The sequence below is a fragment of the Populus euphratica genome, unplaced genomic scaffold, assembly GCF_000495115.2.
Source record: "Populus euphratica unplaced genomic scaffold, PopEup_1.0 scaffold115.1, whole genome shotgun sequence".
Classification (NCBI taxonomy): Eukaryota; Viridiplantae; Streptophyta; class Magnoliopsida; order Malpighiales; family Salicaceae; genus Populus; species Populus euphratica.
In genome coordinates, this window is record NW_011500006.1 from 259,155 (window position 1) to 278,308 (window position 19,154).

At 33.5% G+C, this 19,154-nt stretch overlaps 2 protein-coding genes across 6 annotated transcripts; one reads left to right on the plus strand and one right to left on the minus strand.

Annotated features, from left to right (window-relative positions):
* Positions 1–4,220: 4,220 nt before the first annotated feature.
* LOC105141196 (uncharacterized) lies at positions 4,221–15,555 on the minus strand. Of its 5 annotated transcripts, none has more exons than XM_011048350.1 (14): positions 15,487–15,555; positions 14,387–14,729; positions 14,207–14,273; positions 13,692–13,798; positions 13,493–13,561; positions 13,351–13,405; positions 13,189–13,236; positions 12,922–13,079; positions 6,009–6,247; positions 5,680–5,770; positions 5,078–5,206; positions 4,833–4,986; positions 4,579–4,673; positions 4,221–4,486 (listed from the first exon to the last, which is right to left on the minus strand). In XM_011048350.1, exons 2-14 carry the CDS (start codon positions 14,597–14,599, stop codon positions 4,304–4,306), a joined length of 1,608 nt encoding a protein of 535 aa, XP_011046652.1. In that variant the 5' UTR covers positions 14,600–14,729; positions 15,487–15,555; the 3' UTR covers positions 4,221–4,303. The 5 variants fall into 5 exon arrangements, with proteins under 5 accessions (XP_011046652.1, XP_011046651.1, XP_011046649.1 ...); XM_011048349.1 differs by lacking the exon at positions 15,487–15,555 and adding an exon at positions 15,217–15,449 and having other exon boundaries at positions 14,387–14,723; XM_011048347.1 differs by lacking the exon at positions 15,487–15,555 and adding an exon at positions 15,217–15,449.
* Positions 15,537–18,223, plus strand: LOC105141194 (uncharacterized). Its single transcript, XM_011048345.1, has 3 exons — positions 15,537–15,943; positions 16,995–17,355; positions 17,851–18,223. Exons 1-3 carry the CDS (start codon positions 15,611–15,613, stop codon positions 18,024–18,026), a joined length of 870 nt encoding a protein of 289 aa, XP_011046647.1. The 5' UTR covers positions 15,537–15,610; the 3' UTR covers positions 18,027–18,223.
* Positions 18,224–19,154: the final 931 nt, after the last annotated feature.

Here is a 19,154-nt window from a genome sequence, read left to right on the forward strand (position 1 = left end):
ATTTTTTTAAAATTCAAAAAGAAAGCCAACAAAATATTTTTAGAAGTATTTATAAATATGGTAGCGATTATTTTTTAAAATATTTTTTATTAAAAATTATATTAAAATCATAATTCTTTATTTTTAAAAAGTTATTTTTAATATTAACATAACAAAATAATTTAACAATATAAAAAATTAAATAAATTTTATCCAACATGAAACATAATACAAAAGGGTGTATAATGATAAATGATATCATAATTTTTAAACCTAATTTGATAATTAACTTGGTTTAATGATAGATGCATGGGTGAAATGAGTTCATCTAGATAAAAAAAAACATTTTTACCAACTCCTCACAAATGACTCCGATTAAAAACCTAACAAAAACACTAATAAAGAAAATCCAATTCCAATTTCAAAAACCCAGCAAACGCAAACCCATTTTAACAAAATTTCCATGAATCCCTCCACCAAAAACACAAAAAATTTGATTGAGAAGAAGATAGGAGACTGTATTGCTGTAAATATAGTCTTTATAACTTTAATTGACCTTATCATGTTATAAGTCCTTCTTTGATTACATGATAAAGTCTATGTTTTGTGTATTTTTAATTTACAAGCTATTTGGATAATAGCTAACCACAATTTTAACCACTTAAATTTTATATAAATTTACGTTTCAAGTACAGAAGTAGTAAAAGCAACTCTATTTTATTTTTGTCGTGGTTGCGTTAACAGTGTAATGTACTTGTATTGTTCATTTAAAATAATAAACAATACAAGTCACTTATATTATTGAATTATATTGTTTATATAAATATTTTTTTTATGTATTAAGTTTTTAATAATTTTTTTTTTAAAAATTAGTATAGAGTGAATTAAATTTACTCGCATTGTAATATTAATTTTATACCTGATAATATTTTATCTAATTTTATTATATGTTTAAAAAATTCTAAAAATTATAATTGTTATCGAATGAATTTTATACGCAATGGAATGATAAATGATTTAATGGAATAATAAAAAATATTTTCTATAAAATGTTATTTATTTTATGATGCAATAATAGCAATTAATTCTACAATATTTAAATTTAGAACCATCAATATTAATATATGTATTTTTTACTTATTTTATAACCTCAATTTAAAAAGTATTAGTAATCAAATATATTAAAAACTATTTTTTATTTAATCTCAATTTTAACCAAACATATATAAATATTATATTAACCTCAATTAAAAATATTTTTTATAAAATAACTTTTTTTAAATTACAACTATAAAAGTTACTACAATATCAAACTCTAATATAGTCTCTACCACTTTACTTGGCCACGCCATATTATAAGTATAATCTTTAAGGTATAGCCAAGGTTATAATCTTTAAGGTATAGCCAAGTTCACATTGATGTGAGCTAGAAAGCTGGAGCCTGAAGTATGTAATTCTTGATGAAATTGTAAAAATAGTTCTCAAATCATGATTTTATGGGATTTCACTAAATTTTATCGATTTAATCTGATTTCAATCATTTTTGAGTTTCTAAAATGATTTCACAAGTTAAATATTTATTGATTTATAAAATTATATGATTTTATAAGTCTAACTCATGATCTTAACAATTTTAATGGTGAGATCTCATACAACAGACTAATGATAGACTTATAAAAAATAAAAAGAGTACATAAATTTTAGTTTAGTTTAGCTCTTATAAATTAAAAATTGCTCCACTTTATTTCATATAGTCCCAGTTTATCCCATGGTCAATTTAGAGTTAACTTGGTATTTGTATTCTTCATTGCCAAGGCCTCAATGACCCATCGACAATGGAATTCAAGCTAGAGCATGATATTAATGAGTTCTTCTTGTTTATTTTTGAGTCCTAGGTCTCTACTAGCCTCTTATGTCTCCTTTGTTATTAGAGTTTTTTATTTTAAATCTAATTCTTATAAAAATAACTAGTTTGTAATTGCAATATTAAATTAATAATGGTGGTGAAGAAAAATATATTTAATTGATGAAAAAAATATTTCAATGGAGAGAAATAATAGTTGTAAATAACATGATGGAAAAAAAAATCTTTGAAATAAGCTTTTTGTTAAAAAAAACATTGAATTTTTCTAATTTATTTCTCCTCAGTTCCAGAAGTACATATGCACAATCACACTCATTTAAAAATATTTTTTTCTTGAAATTCCCAAAAAAAGCCAACAAAATATTTTTAGAAGTGTTTATAAATATAGTAGCAGTTATTTTTTAAAATATTTTTTATTAAAAATTATATTAAAATAATATTTTTTTATTTTTAAAAAGTTATTTTTAATATTAACACAATAAAATAATTTAATAATATAAAAAATTAAATAAATTTTATCTAACATGAAACATAATACAAAACGGTGTGTAATGATAAATGAGATCATAATTTTTAAACCTAATTTGATAATAAATCTAGTTAAATGATAGATTTATAGGTTAAATAGGTTACCTAGATTAAAAAAAAAATTTCATTAACTCCAATGGCTCTGATTAAAAACCTAACAAAAACACCAATAAAAAAAATCCAATTTCAATTCCAAAAACCCAGCAAAAGCAAACCCATTTTCACAAAATTTTCATGAATCCCACCACCAAAAACACAAAAAAATTGATTGAGGAAAAGGAAAGGAGGCTGTATTGCTGCTTGTAACCCTTTAATTTCACTTGTTTTTCCCATATTTTTTTTCCTGTGTAGAGAAAAAAAGAGAGAAGGGTTTAGGAATGGGATTTGCATAGAAAGGGAGAAGGACTTAGTGAAAGGTATAGGTGAGCTTTAGAGCCTAGGACAACTTCCCTCTAATTGACAAGGCAAGTGGATCAGCTTGCAACTTTGAATGAGCCTCTAAGCCTGCCTTCGACAAGTAAGCCTTCTCTTTGCTTTCCATGGTTGCCTATTGGAAACCATCCCCAAGATCCATAAGCCATAGATGGAGCCAGAAGGAAGAGATGATCTGACTTCGTTCTTTATCTTCTCTTATCTTTGGTAGCGGAGAGATGTCGGGAGTATGGCTCCTGCTTCGAAGTGAAGGGATGGAAATTGAATTCTTTCTTTCCATAGCTCGTTCTATGGATTGCTATGAAAGGCGCCTGACGTCTGTTAATTGATAGTTAAGGCATTCTTTCTTCTACTAGTTCGGTCAGGTCTCAGCCGTGTTTATTCCGGTCGGCCGGGTTCTAGCAAGTCGATTAGTTTTTATCAAACTAATTTTCAGATAAATTTTTACTTAAATCTAAACTGGTTTCAAATCTGATTCGATTAAATTTCAGATCAATCTATCAAATAAGTTCGAGTTTCGAAACTATGGATGAGAAAACGGTGTCTTGTGACTCCTGGTAGAGAATATGTGTGCATAAAACAATAATTGGGCCCTCTGCAAGTTTGTCGAAATTTCCATCAAATGTTATAATTGATCCAAAAATGAATGCCAGATTATCAAGCTCAGGCTACCGTATGACAGTTGACATCTCCGATTAGTCTAGCAATTGACATTCACAGCCAATGAAAATCAATGGAGATGACGTAACACATTTTTAAGTCACAGAAGAAGGAGATTCAGACTCTGGACACTTGATTAGTCATCGACTTCTTTCCTTACAGGATCTTGGAAGGGGTTATATAGTATTTTAACATTGCATATAAATTTTTTGAACAAATGTTAACACAATAATTTTTCTTTTACTAAGTGGGATTAAAAAGGTTTATCAGCTCAAAATTTATTTTTTCATGATCCCAATTGTGAGAATGTTCACATAATTAATGCAAAATCCATGCTATATTTTATTTTTATCGTATTTATTTTTTTATTGTTAATATTAAGCAAAATTTTTATATTTATGAGATTTGATATAAAAAATAATTTGAGTTATTAAATCACTTAATCAACTCATAAATAACAAAATTAAATTGGCTTAATATTTTTATCAAAATGATATTAAAAAAAAAACACTCCTTAATATTGACCTATTCGAATCACAAGTCAGTCAATTAGGTTAATTAAGTTCAACCGAGTTAATATCTTTTTCAATTTAAATTGAAAATCAACCCGAGTTATAGTTTTTTATATTAATTTATTGGGCTAAACTGAGTTTAAAAAATATGATGTAAAGTGTATAGTCTCGAAAATTATAGCATACACGTTGAACTTGATGCTCTAATAACAATGCAAGAACTCATTATAGCATACACGTTGAACTTGATGCTATAATAACACTGCATGAGCACGAAGAACTATGAGAGATCAGCGCAACATATTAGTATATTCGAATGAAAGGTTCACTAGAGCAAATAATTAGACAGTGGAAATTGAGAGCTGAGCTCCTTAAAGTTTCTGTTAAGGTTTCTGAGAGCTTGGATATGAGGTTCATCTTCCTCTAATGGAATTATTTTAGCATAGTTTCCTTCTCCAAGAAAGTCTACCACCCGGTTGGCACCCTCGAGTCCAGTCACGTAAGATTTTTCCTGTTGTAAATAACATGGAGAACCATATAATTAAAATTTTGTTTTCTTTTAACCCACTCCAGGCAATCGATTTAATAAAAAAGAGAAGACACCTGTGACCATGATCCGTGCCGCGAAATAATCCAATCTCCAGCCATGAATAAGTTCGGGAAAGATGTAGATCCACGCATCATATATTTGTATGAACCTGCGAGAGGAAAAGTTGGATGAGATTAATGAAAAAGAAGGAAAGGTTAGACTTGATGCAAAAAAGATAGTTGAATCTTAATGAAGCAGGAAAGGCCTATCAAACAATGTCTAGTGCAAAACAAGCTGTTATTAGCCTGCAAAGCTTTTAGAAATCTACCTGGAAAGAAATGTGTCAAAGATTTTGGAAATTTGGCCATTTCCACATTGGTAACACGAGCTGCCTCAAAGTCCTTGACGCACTTGGAGAGATAAGACATTACTTTTGTAGCTATGTATTCGTCTTTGAGCGGCACCAGCTCATTACCATGATACTGCACATGAAAAGTAATCAGAATAAAGGTATGCATCACCTCAGACAAAATCTGTTAAAGCTTGTATCCTTTGTTATAGAATAATACTTACGAAATTAGCTTGGACAATTGTTACAGGACTGTTCCTATGCTCATCGAAAAGTTTGTTCAAGTTAAAGAAAGTCCACCCAGATGAATCATCAAAGGAAGAGCAGACATTCCTTGCAAATGGAATCTTGATCTGCTCACACAAGTCAGAGTAGAAAGGTGCAAGATTTTTTAAGTACATAAGCATAGACTTCAAGAAAAATGGAGTTGTTTAAGTATCCATACTTATCATCACAAGTCGTGCTGGTGCAAAAAAGTTGCATTTAAGCTAAGAATGTGGTTAATAGAGTTGTTTAAGTATCCATACTTATCATCATCATCATAAGTCGTGCTGGTGCAAAGATGTTGCATTTAAGCTAAGGATGTGGTTAATGGTGAGATATGATGACCCTTATTTATCTGTCTTATAATACATGTTGGGACTCTAATCTGCATATAAGCTAGAATTTAAGTTCTAAATACCTGAATGCTTCATTCATTATAAATAAACCAAGAAAATAAACTGAAACTTGCAAAAGTAAACTAGTTTTGGGTTTTAGATGGTTCTTATCTTTATTTGAATGAGAAATCCAAAGAGAAAAGACATAGGATTATCCCTGGACATACCTTCTTGTCCAGCCAAAGTTTAGCAGAGACCAAATCACTGGCAGCCAGGTTTAAAACCTTCAAGAACTCCTCTCTTGTATTTAATGCTGCACTATATAAGACCCGATTACCGGTTAAAACATGATAGGTTTATAATCTAAGGTGAAAAGTGCTTCTCCATTGATTCCTAGAATTCCATATAATGTGATTTAAAAGAGAGTTCCAAACCAGTATGAGTGTCACATTTATCGATTTAACAATTGAGTAAAAAAACATATATATTGAGCTGAAAGTCCAACTAATAGTGAAAATTTCAAATCAAAGGTGAAAAAAGTTATGGAACAACAAACCTATTCTTAGTGAGTTCCTGGACCGTGGAAATTCCAACAGCCAAAATAATTGCATCTGCCCTGTATGTCTCATTGTCACAAACCACGTCTGAAATGCAACCTGTTTCCTCATCGAATGAAAAATCTATCACCTTTTTATTGTTCACAAACTGACAGCCTTGACTACTCATCAACTCCATCCATGGATTGAAAATCCTTTCTTTGACTGACCCGCGACACCATACCATATCGAGATCTTCCTATAAGCATCCAAACAGATGATATTTGTAAAATTCATATCAAGAAAATGAAAATAACATGCAATGTAAAATTACCATAATCATGCAGAAGTAATACCACATTGATGCAGTGGTATGCAATGATACAAGATTATATGATGCAAAAGAGATCAAAGAAAAAAAATTAATAAAACCTTTCTAAATTTTACCTCGCGACCAATAATTTAAATTTGTATTTAACTATATCCTTCATCAGTTAGTGATACACTGTTGCAACCTACGCTATGGAATCGAGCAAAGCTTGCAAGAAATAGGTTTGATGGTCTCTCTAAGTTAAATGGCAATGCTGAATGACATTGTTATTATTGTGAGATACACTACCTATAACTAGAATTGAATGTGTTTACCTTCTGGCATATATAAAATCCTTTGTATTTACTGCAATACAACCTTTAAAGGCAATGTTGTAGAATGATGACTCTAAGCTTTTGGCTTCCAAACTTGTTCTTGTCTCACGGTACCAGAGCTTTTGCATGTCAAAAGAAAGTGCAACCAAAACAAACACAACTACTCACGGTACCAGAGCTTTTGCATGTCAAAATAAAATGCGAGCAACACAAACACAACTCTTAGTAAATTGAGAGGATGAGATAACCAAACACAACCCTCTAATGATCCTTGTTCACCATATTTTTTGCATCCCTTAGATACCTTGGGGAGTATTTTCATGACTTGTGTTCTCAATGGGGATAATTACCTACATGAAAGAGAGTCATAAAGAATGCTCTCTACGCCAAAGAAAAAAAAAGTTTTATTGATGGATCTTTCGAGAGACCAGAATAGACTGCAGAACAATATACAGTTAGGACAGAGTGCAATTCCATGGATTTTCAATGCTTTTTTCACAAGATTTGCATGATAGTATGGTTTATGCTAACATTACAAGAGAGTTATGGCTAGAATTAGATGAGCATTTTTTTCAAGTGAACGCTGCACGCATTACATGAACTCAAGAAAAAGATCTACATGCTTCGTGAAGACAACAAAATTGTTGATATCTATTATTTCAAGTGAACGCTGCACGCATTACCTGAACTCAATAAAAAGATCTACATGCTTCGTCAAGACAACAAAATTGATGATATCTATTATTTCAAGTGAACGCTGCACGCATTACATGAACTCAAGAAAAAGATCTACATGCTTCGTGAAGACAACAAAATTGTTGATATCTATTATTTCAAGTGAACGCTGCACGCATTACCTGAACTCAATAAAAAGATCTACATGCTTCGTCAAGACAACAAAACAATTGATATCTATTATTCCAAGTTTAAGGCTCTTTGGGATGAACTCCAGATATTTGATATTATTCCTCAATGTCACTAGTGTTGGAAAAGAATTTCCAGTAGTTAAAAAGAGAGGGAAGGTGCTTTAATTTTTCCCTAGTCTAAATGATTCTTTCCAGATGATATGTTTGTAAATCCTAAACAGTGAGCCTTTATCATCATTAAGTAAATTTTATGGCATGATTTTTCATGAAAAAGGATAACAAGCAATAGCATGGTCACAACTTTCGATCATAGAAGCCACTATACTTATTGCCACTTCAAAACTCAATAGGAGACATAACAAATTTTAGAAGCGATGTAAGAATTGAAATTATTTAAACCATGCACAAGTTGAATGCTATCAACTGATACGGTATCCACCAGGTTGAAAACAACAACATCGCAGTGATTAAGAGAAACCAAGCAAGCTTGCAACCTGAAAATTAATGAACCATGTATATGTTGTGAACTCAACTGATTCAGGGGAAACAAATTGAGTTCACAACAGGACTGAGTGATGGCTCAAATATTTCACCCATCTCTGGTCTTACCATGTAACAATATAATCAGCTTAGGTGTTTATTAATTTGTGGTTCCTTGAGCCTCGTTAATCATACTGGTAAGTCCGATAACATGTGGATTATTAACAGTGATGTCTTTAACCATATGGTTGGTTCCAATTAACTTCTTGATAAAAAGCTTGCTATTTCAGAACATGCTCTAGTTGGTATACCTAATAGTAATAAATTTCTTACCACTTATATAGAAGACATTGTCATAACTCCTCATCTAAAACTTCAAGATGTTCTTTGTGTCTCTGGTTTCTCTTGTAATCTATTGTATGTCAAAAAGACAGCCAAAAACTTATATTGTGCGGTCCTTTTTTTGTTGATTTTTATATCTTTCAGGACCTCAAAACGTGGAGGCTGATTGAAGTGGGTAATCTTCAAAATGAGGTTTATCAATGCTCTTTTAATAATCGCTCTTGTCTTGCTCATTCAGCTTCAAGCATCAAGGATGTAAGTTTATGGCATCAATGTTTGTGACCATGTTTTTTTTTTTGTCATTTAAAACAAATTCCTCTCCTGAATAATGTTATTTTTAAAGATTCTGTCCATGACATGTGTCAGAAGGCCAATCAAACTCATTTGTGTTTTCCTAATAGTTCAAACGTTGTCACATTTTTTAAATGGCTCGTGCTTTTCGATTTCATGAACACCTCCCTCTTAAGTTCTGGGGTGAGCGTGTTCTTACAATTGTGTACTTTATCAATATCTCTCTCTTCCTACTCCTAAATGGCAAAACAAAGTGTTGTCAGGTAAAGCTTCTACCTATAACTATCTTCCTGTTTTTGAATCATTGTGTTATGTTTAAGGTCGTTAAAAATAAATTTTTCATACAATACAAAAAATATAAAATAAATTTAGATTAAAAATAAATTATAAAATTATAAGAAATTTTTTTATATACATAATTCAAACATCTTAAAATATATGATTCAAATAATTTTTTTTTTAAAAAAACAAAGTAATTAAACCTAGTTACTTCTATCATCCAGCTCATATATTATATAATTAAATAAAAATAATCTAAAAAAAATTAAATATAATAGATTCATAATTTAAATTATGGATTTTACGTATTTCATTATAAAACTTGAATTAATTTAATATGTTATTATTTTAAAATTAAAAAATAAAATTCATGGTTTATTATTTTTATTTTTAGTTAAGAATTGTTTTTATGTGAATTGATTTTTTTTAATTTTTTAAGCAGGTCTAATAATGAAACTATTCTTACTTCTTTTTTAAATTAAAAAAATAACACAAATCAGAACATAACAACATAATACGTGCCACCTATTTAGTTATAAATGAGTCTGAATCATAATCAAGTTGTTACATTGAATAAAATTGTCACGTCAAAATATAAGCTAGATTGCAATATCTTGAATATTGTTAAAAAAGATTGTTAATGCAATAGAAGAGCTTGCAAATGAATTACATAGTGATAATTGTTTATATTATTATTGACCCGTCATTTAATAGTTATAAGATCCATTGGGAATCGATCCTGACAAGAAAGTCTGCCATATCATCCCCTCGTAGCTGGCAGCATATCTTTTGTATGAACAAGTGGCATGCAATGTAGATTTTGGTTGAAATTGTAAAATTGATAATTTTACTAATTTTACTCTATTTCAATCTAATTTTATTAATTTTTAAATTTTTAAAATAATTTTACACGTTAAAGATATATTAACTTATAAAATTATATAATTTTATAAATTAAATTGTGATTTTAACAACCTCAATTATGCTCATAATCACTCTAAACCACATGATAAAATTGATCTGTGTACCTTTTGTTGTGTTTTTCTTAGCTATCCTCGTGGTAAAAAATGTTACAAGGTTTATTATTTAAACATACACAAATCATTTATCTCACGTGATGTTATTTTTTATGGGCACGTATTTCCTTTCAATTTTAATCATGATCAGGATACCAATATCGTTGTCCTTTTACCTTTGTTTGAGTCTCATATTGACAATACAATTGAATCTACATCATTATTACCAAACTCCACACCTGATTTTCAGGTTAGAAATACTTATTAACCTATAGAGCAAGTCGTGCATGTTCCTGCTTCTCTCAAACCTAGACGTGAACGCCAACTTGCGTCCAAACTTTAAGGTTTTGCCCTTGAGCTACCATCTTCAAAAAATCCCTTTGCACCTGCTCTTCCAATTACTAACTCAAGTATTGCTTACCCCATTTCCTCCATGTTTCATATTCACATTTTTCACATTCTCACCAATTCTTTTTAGCGGTTATTTCTTCCCTTGATGAGCCTTCGACGTAGTCTCAAGCCATTAAAGATCCTAGATGGCAGTAACCTATGCAAATTGAAATTACTGCTCTTGAGACTAATGTTACTTGAGACTTGGAGCACCTACTTCCTGTAAAACATTTCATTGACTCCAAATGGGTTTATAAAATCAAATGCAATGTTGATGGGACTGTTGAGAGATTTAAAGCTTGACTTGTCACTAAAGGGTTTACTCAGGTTGAAGGAATTGACTATACTGACACCTTTGTTCCAATTGCTATAATCACTAGTGTTCGTTGCCTTTTAGCAGGGGCTACCATCAAAGGATGGAAATTGCATCAACTAGTTGTCAATGATGACTTATTACATGGTGACTTAAATAAGGAAATTTATATGAAAATACTCATAGGCATCTACAAACTTTGTGATACTCGTGTGTTGCTTGCACAATTCTTCGTATGTTCTCAAATAAGCTTCCAGGAAATGGTTCCATAAGTTCGAGACTTTCTAGGTTGATCTTGGTTTCCAGCACTCAGCTGCTGACCATTCTCTATTCATACATTGAAGAGACAGTATCTTTATTTTCTCTCCTAGTATATACGGATGATGTTATTGTGGTTGGTTATGATTCTGATCAAATTTTTGATCTTAAAAGAATACTTACATGCTTAATTTCACATCAAAGGTCTTGGTGCATTGATGTAATTTTTAGGAATTAAAGTTGATCGCTTTTTCTAAAAGCATTGATCTTAAACAAAGTAATTATGCCTCGGATATTCTTCAAGAAACTGGTTTTCTAGCTAGCAAACACATGCACTTCCCTATGGAGCAGAAGCTTAAACTCCAACCTGATTTTGGTAAACCAGTGGCTGACTCGTGTCAATAATGACGACTCATTAGGCGATTACTTTATTTAACTGTCACTTGGTTAGATTTGAGCTACTTAGTTCAAATTCTAGGTCAGTTCATGCAAGATCCATGACAGCCCTATTTTAATGTTGTGCGCATCTTGCGCTATATTAAATAAGGTTTATTTATTCCTAGCACTATTGCTTTACACTAGCAAGTTTATTGTGATTTAGATTAGACTAGTTGTCCTACCACTCGTCGATCCATCTCTGGTTATGTTGTGCTTCTCGGTGATTCTCCTATTTCTTAGAAATCAAAGAAACAAGTCATTGTTTCTCGTTTCTCAGCTTAAGCATAATATAGAGCTATGACATCTATGACCAGTGAACTCATTTGGCTTCATACTCTTCTTCGAGACTTAAAAGTTGATTGCTCTTTTCTAGCTTATCTTTATTGTGACAATCAAACAACCATCCACATTATTGCAAATTCTGTTTATTGTCACTTCATCCGGGAACATGTTCAATCTAATGGCACCTCTACCTTTCATATTTCTTCTACAAATCAACTTGTTGATCATTTTTACTAAGACTCTGGGTCATGACCAGTTCATGCGACTCCTCATCAAGATGGGAATTTCAACTCTTCATTCTCCAACTTGAGTCCTTATAACTAGGTCTTTCTGGTGTATATACATTTATTTTAGCTCCTAGAATTGAGTTGTTCAGTTCAAGTTCTAAGTCAGTTCATGCGAGATTCGAGATAACCCTATATTGATGTTGTTATGTGTATATTGCGCTATATTAAATCGTCACCTAGCCAAGGTATATTTCTTCCCAGCAAGTGCTTTACACTTGCAAGCTTATTGTGATTCAGACTAGGCTAGTTGTTCTACCACTCGTCGATTCACCTCTGGTTATGTTGTGTTTCTTAGTAATTCTTCTATTTCTTAAAAATCAAAGAAACAAGTCACTATTTCTCATTCCTCAGCTTAAGCAGAATATAGAATTATGACTTATATGACCAGTGAACTCATTTGGCTTCATACTCTTCTTCGAAATTTACAAGTTGATTGCTCTTCTCTAGCTCATCTTCATTGTAACAATCAAACAACCATCCACATTGTTGCAAATCTTATTCTTCATGAACGAACTAAACATACTGAAGTTGATTGTCACTTCATTTGAGAACATGTTCAATCCAATGACATCCCTACCTTTCATGTTTCTTCTACAAATCAACTTATTAATCTTTTTACTAAGGCTCTAGGTCATGACGTTCAAGCGACTCCTCATCAAGATGAGAATTTCAGCTTTTCAATCTCCAACTTAATCCTTATAACTAGGACTAATTGTGTTTCCTTTCTAGTATATATACATTTATTTTAGCTCATAGGATTTCTCCTAAAAATCCTCTATATTTACTACTTTAAAGGCAATATTGTAGAATCAGAATTCTAAGTTTTGGCTTTCAATCTTGTACTTTTTTCGGTTATATACGAGTCTCCTGACGTTCATGCGGGTGAAAAAAAACTGATAGTATAAGAAATTGATGCAATTGCATCTGTTTTAACCACACATTTATCACACTATCGAGCTTTAAGATTTGATAGCATTGAAGAGCCTTTAAATAACAACGACAAATCCACCCACGGTGGCACTCAAGAGGAAACCAAGTTGTCATACCTGATGTGAAATAGCCATGAACTGCAGCATTCCAAGTGCAGCAGCTGCACTGCATTGCTCTAGTGGAGCACACAAACCCACTTGAAGTAATGACCCAAAAACATCCTGATAAAGTCTTTCTGAGAAGCCAGACTGTTTGAGAAGCTCCCTTGTAGTGACTGATCAGTAAGCTTCTAAATGAGTCATCTCAACCACATGCTTGAAGTAGTAGAAGTAAAAATCAAATTTCAAATGTTAGAAAGCCAGAGTTTTCATCAAGATCCTTACCTGAATCATATTTCCTCCAAGCCATGTCAGTGTTGTCGAAGTCAACTACTGCAAGAAGGTAGAGATGGATAATAAGTGGAAAGAAAATTACTAAAAAAGTAACAAAGCACCTTTAACAGAGTCTCCCAAGTATCAAATGCATATTCGAACAGGATAGTGTACCTGCGGCCATTAGAGGAACAGATGTTAATCTATCCACCAATGGGAGCCGATTGAACTGCAAATATGTTGCCAGATCAAATTTTTCAGGTACTAAGAAATTTTTTGAGTGAGAAATAAGACATAGACACAACACAAGACATACTTGAGTATAGAATAAGGTTCCTAGTGGTGCAGGAAGTTGAGGCCGATCTTGGAGAACAGGAAATTCAACCTGCAGAATGATCCATGGATTTGTTGAGACATACCAAAGCCACTTGACTTGAGCTTGCAAATTTGTCAATAATGAGTGAAATTTTTGGAAACTTTTCTTCTCTCCGAACATTTCAAATAAGTCTAGTTACCTCTAGTCCCTCTTTTGAATATTGTGCGGACTGCAACCACTTAGTAAAGGGCTTCATGCCCAGTTCGTCAACAAGGCTAAATATGTTTTTGTAGGCATATGAAAAACCTAAATATAAAGTAGAAACTAAATATCAGATTTCAAATTATGAGAGCAAAATTAATATGTCATAATTTTCTCATGCTGTTGAAACACAAAGTGGATGTGACACAGTTGAAGAAGAGACATTACAGGCTCGCAGACCCATTTGATTTTTCTCTTCTACATCCTATTCAAATTCATGCATCTAAGACTAGGAAGAAGAAAAACAAAATCAACAGTGTTTTTATAACTTCATAAACAGTTCATCCATGAAGCAGCAAAGTTCCTGCTTAGCAAATCTCATTAGAGACCCTGCTTGCCTGCAATTATCAGTTTCTTCATCTCGTTTAAATATGTGCCAAGGGATGTAAGCATCTACGTGGAACAACCTACTCCAGGAAAGGAAAAGATAATTAAAAGGGAATTATGTTGTACCATGGATACCAACATCATTAGGATCACCAAAATCATACCCATCTCCAAGAACAGTAACATCAAATCCCTGATCAATATATCAGCACTCCATATTCAGCACTTTAGCTTTAAGATCTCAATTATAAGTTTTTATTCACCAAAACACAAACAAAGATAGAGATTGAGACAGGGAAAAAAGACCTGGTTACAGAGGTGGTAAGCAGCACCAAGACCAGCCCAGCCTGAGCCAACAATGACTACCTTCTTTTTGTTGTTGTTGTTGTACTCTCCATTACTGGCATGGATTTGTCGAGTTGCTGCTATGCAAGAAAGCCCACTTCTACTTTTATCTCTACATCTTGTGTTTGCAAACACATAAGATGTGAGAGGGAACCTACAACAGCCCAGTAACATCCTTTCGCTTTCCCTCCCTCTGTTAACAGTTTTCAACTGCTATTCATTTAGCTCCCAGGAAGCACAAAGTGAGCAATTTATGTGGTCCGCCCTATCTTGAGCATGAGATGCATAGATTTGTCCACTGTCCCTGCCACAAATGTGATATTAGGATAAAAAAAAAAAAAAAGAGGAAAAAAACGTGAACCACACACATCTATACATTGAAGTGTAAACTGCAGAACTTAAAGCAGAAGAAGCAGTCGGAATGCAAGTTCGACAGGGTGTGGGCAATGACCATTATTAGGAGAATGGAGATACATCTAATCATTCTTGGGGAATACCCAAAAGGACCAGTTGTCTATTTTTGACATGGGAACATATATCTTTTGATAAAAAATAATTTCTTGTTCCAGTTTTTTTCTTCTCTAACTACAAACAAATTGATAAAAAAAACCTTGAACATGCTTCACCACTAATCAAAACACACAAATAATACAGCGAAAAAACAAGTACTTTATGCTTGAGAATTTGAGCTCTTCATGCTTAACAAATAACACATCCAGTTAGCTGTGTGATATTTTTTATTGGAGTAATGATTGAATTGATAGCAAAGTAATCACAATACAGAGACATACAATGACAGAGGAGGCTAACTTGAGGCATAAGTTCACCAACAAGTTAAATCAAAGAAGAAGACACACACAAGCCATTCCCTCTATCATAGAATTTCTTTCTTTCAGTGACCCTCATGGTCAATGACTTCTCCTTCTCTCTTTCAAACCATTGGATGGTCCATGTCTGGCAAACATAGACCCTCAGAAAACACCCAAACCATGGATAGCATCGTGTTTAGTTTTAAATCTTAGGGACTCAATTGAAATAGATTGCATAATTGCGATACTAACCTGTACTTTACGGGAAATTCTCTCACTGATTAACCGTTGCTTGCGTGCTCAGTCTTCTCTTCTCTTTTGCAACACAAAAACAGAAACCAAACCAGCCATACATTTTTATCCACAAAGAGAACAGATGGCTGCCTCTCTCTCAGTCCGGTCCAACCACCTCCCTCCACCCGGTTCACCTCTCTCTCGACTATCGGTTCACAATCCCTTAAACGTATATCAAATAAAATCATCATTAAAAAAAGACCCTGTTTTCTGGAGGGGAGTAATTGTGCAACCCAGGCGTATTTTAGTGAGAGCAGGCTCCAGAGCCGATGATTCTTCGGCGCCGTTTGAGATGTCAGTGGAGAGTGCACTCAAACTACTCGGTGTCTCAGACGGCGCGTCGTTCGATGAAATACTTAGCGCTAAAAATTCCATTGTCGCTACATGTAAAGATGACCAGGAAGCCATTTCACAGGTGATAAGCATGTTCTCACTCACACTTGACTACTGTCTCTTTCTTTTTCTGAATAAATTCTGCAATTTTATCTAATTGTGAAAATTTGGGCTTTAACTTTTAAATTTAGTATATGAAGATGGGTTTAGTTAGTTGAATGTGTTAGTTTTATTAATGGGTAAATTTTAAACTTGATCGGTTAGATCAAGGTTTGAGACTTTAGGTGTTTTGAAGTGTTTTTATTGTTTTTTGGATGGTTTTTAATGATGGGTTTTTGCAAACTGTGAGGTTTAGCTTGCAATGTTTGGAAATTTGTTTCTGGGTTTCGTGCCGAAGCTGGATTAATTATTGCATTTGTGTTAAATTTAGTTTACAGTGGATTGGATTTGTGTTATCATGGCGATTAGAATTTCAAGTTTTGTTTTTTGTTTGAGTTTTGAAGGTAACTGGAAGCCAGCGTGTCATTAGATGCATAACCAGGTAATGGTTAGAACGTAGAATTGCCAAAGGTACCTCAGCTCTGTGTTCTGTGTAAAAAGTGACGAGTGAGTTTAGTGGTCGAGGTACTGGATTTATAGGGTGTAGATATCTTGATTGGCACGTTGCTGTCCCGTGTTGAGATTTAGTGTGTAGTTGGTTGGTTTTCGAGAGATTTTTGAGATATTGATCTTGGTAGAATCCATGGCATGTAAGTCGCAGCATGTAGTGTCTTTTAGGTCTTTTGCCATTTTCTAGCCATTATTTCAAGATAGTAGTTAAGGTTTATTTTGCTTGGGTTTTTTGAACCTTTAATTTGAAGCTTAGGTAAGAGCGTGTCCCGGTTTTCTCCCCTTTCCAATTGATGCTTCTGCATGTATGTTGACCTATCTTGCTACAGTTCTTCATGGTTCTATAAGATAGTGTTTTCTTTATGAAATATTGGCCGTTAAATTGACATTGATATAGTTGAATTAAGGACGTTTGCTTTCTGTCACAAGCATTTATTGAGCTGGAAGCTGGAATAAGATTTTGCACCACTGTGTTTTAGATATTTTTTTTGTCATGAGCACTATGGTTAAATTGTGTTTTTTAGGTTGAAGCTGCATATGATATGTTGCTCATGCGGAGCTTAACTCAGCGCCGGGCAGGAAAAGTTGTGAGCAGTAACATTCGTTATGCTGATGTTAAACCTGTAAGTGGCCCTGGGATGGAACCGATGCCACAGTGGGTGCGGACTACAATTAAGAAAACCCCTGTTTCAGTGGAAACACCATCAACTGGAGAGTTGGGCTTACAAGCAGGAGTGTATGGAGCTTTGATGGTTTTAACTTATGTTAATGGCACTTCCATGCCTTCTGTGGCACCTTATGCGGGGGCTGATGTTCCTGGGCTGATATTAGCTTCAAGCTTTGGTGCTTCCTTGTACTTCATGACCAAAAAGAATGTGAAGTTAGGTAATGCTCTTTCCATATACGCTAAATCAAATTTCAAGGAATTTGATCTTTCTTTATGCAGTTCATCAAATTTCAAGGAATTTGGCCTAAAATTTCATATGCTCGAATCAGATCATTTTTTCAGGTTAAAAGTTTCTTTGTTCTGTCAATGATGCACAGTATGCAATTGCTTAATCATGCTGATTTTCCCTTGCAACTTCATAATGGTTGGAGATAAAGAAAGGGGGGTGTGCGTGTGTGTTTGGGTTTGGTTGTGGGGGGTTGCCCAGGAATAATTTGGGTGTAACATTCTAGGATGATACCTATATGGGTTACCAGGGCTTACTGTGTGGGATTGAAACTCGGTCCCAGGGGAAATTGGATAGTTTGTTTTCAGTTTCTGTGAATCGATGACTTCTTGTAAACAAAGACTGCATAGCTTCTATACATTTTGTGAATTTGAACTCTGTAAGAGGAGCAGAAAGCATCTGAGAATGTTGCTGGTCACCTTTGCAGGGAAAGCTACTATAATAACTATAGGGGGGCTTGTGGCTGGGGCAGTGGTGGGGTCAGCAGTTGAGAATTGGTTGCAGGTTGACATTGTACCGTTTCTTGGACTACACTCCCCAGCAGCTGTAGTTAGTGAATTCATACTCTTTTCTCAATTCTTGGTCTCTCTGTACCTAAGGTAGGGTTATGATGAGATTGAAATTGCAATCTAATTTGTAAAACCTGTAATTATTCAAGTGCGTGATCACACCGAGCTTTTTTAGGTTGCTTATCATTGCATATTGTACAAAACTAGCAAATAGAATGTAGCGAGACTTGAATTGACTTGGAATTTTCTTGGCATTACAATGATCTTCTACACGACTATTTATTGTTTTAACGCATTCTGTCAGTTAAAATTCAGTCCTTCGACCTTGAGGAATTATTGCCCTTTGTTATTTCTTGTTTAAAAAACTGAAACCTGATGCCCAGTATGCTTTACCTCTATCCAGTTTGATGAGAAATCGTGTTCTGGCTTTTGATTAATTGACTTTGACACTGGCGATTCTGTGCTCATGTCTTTGTTTCTCCATCTCTTGTCAGTTTTTGGATAGGAGCGGCCGCATTTCCTTTTTATTTTAGTTTTACTTTTGCCCGCAACAAAGGTCGAGTGCTTCCACCCCTTCAGGAAAACTACCCACCATTGTTGGAAGATCTCCCGGGTATACTATTTTTATTAAAACGCGAAAAATGTATGCATAAATATGGAGAGGGAGATGGTGTACCCTGTTACCACATGGTTTATGTTCCAGGCTACTTGATGAGTTCTCAGCCTTCCTCCCACCTGCCTCTGTAAAAAGCCTTTTAACCCCAACTTTGCTTTAGGCCCCGTTAAATTTCCTGCCGGGCACCTGTATCAACTATCTCCTGGAGTGAAAGCCGCTACTAGACTCACGTTATCCATAGACACAAGTACGAGTAGGACTTTGCTACGGAAATAGCCATTCACAAATAAATTTATATTGGTAGACCCTTGAAGAAGGGGACTGCTATATTCCCTCCATGGCTGTGAAAGATTGAGAGTTGAGCATCTGGACTGCTTATGGCTAACCACAAATTAAAAAAAAAAACAGAAGGTAAAGGAAAGCACTGGACCTGCCTTCCCTAGCTTCTATGCTTCAGCAGTCTACCATGTTTGTTTATGTTCACGAGGCCACGCCATATTTCAAAAAAAATATATTTTTTAAACTAATTAATTAATTTGTTATTAATTTATTATTTTGATATTTTAGTGTTAAAAATCAATTTTAAAAAATAAAAAATATATTATT

Coding starts and splice junctions, on each gene's coding strand:
- LOC105141196 (XM_011048350.1), bottom strand. CDS start 14,599: ATGTTACTGGGCTGTTGTAGGTTCCCTCTCACATCTTATGTGTTTGCA. Junction 13,406..13,492: donor GAACCTTATTCTATACTCAA/GTATGTCTTGTG, acceptor ACATATTTGCAG/TTCAATCGGCTCCCATTGGT. Junction 13,237..13,350: donor TGTTCCTCTAATGGCCGCAG/GTACACTATCCT, acceptor ACCTTCTTGCAG/TAGTTGACTTCGACAACACT.
- LOC105141194 (XM_011048345.1), top strand. CDS start 15,611: ATGGCTGCCTCTCTCTCAGTCCGGTCCAACCACCTCCCTCCACCCGGT. Junction 15,944..16,994: donor ACCAGGAAGCCATTTCACAG/GTGATAAGCATG, acceptor TGTGTTTTTTAG/GTTGAAGCTGCATATGATAT. Junction 17,356..17,850: donor CAAAAAGAATGTGAAGTTAG/GTAATGCTCTTT, acceptor TCACCTTTGCAG/GGAAAGCTACTATAATAACT.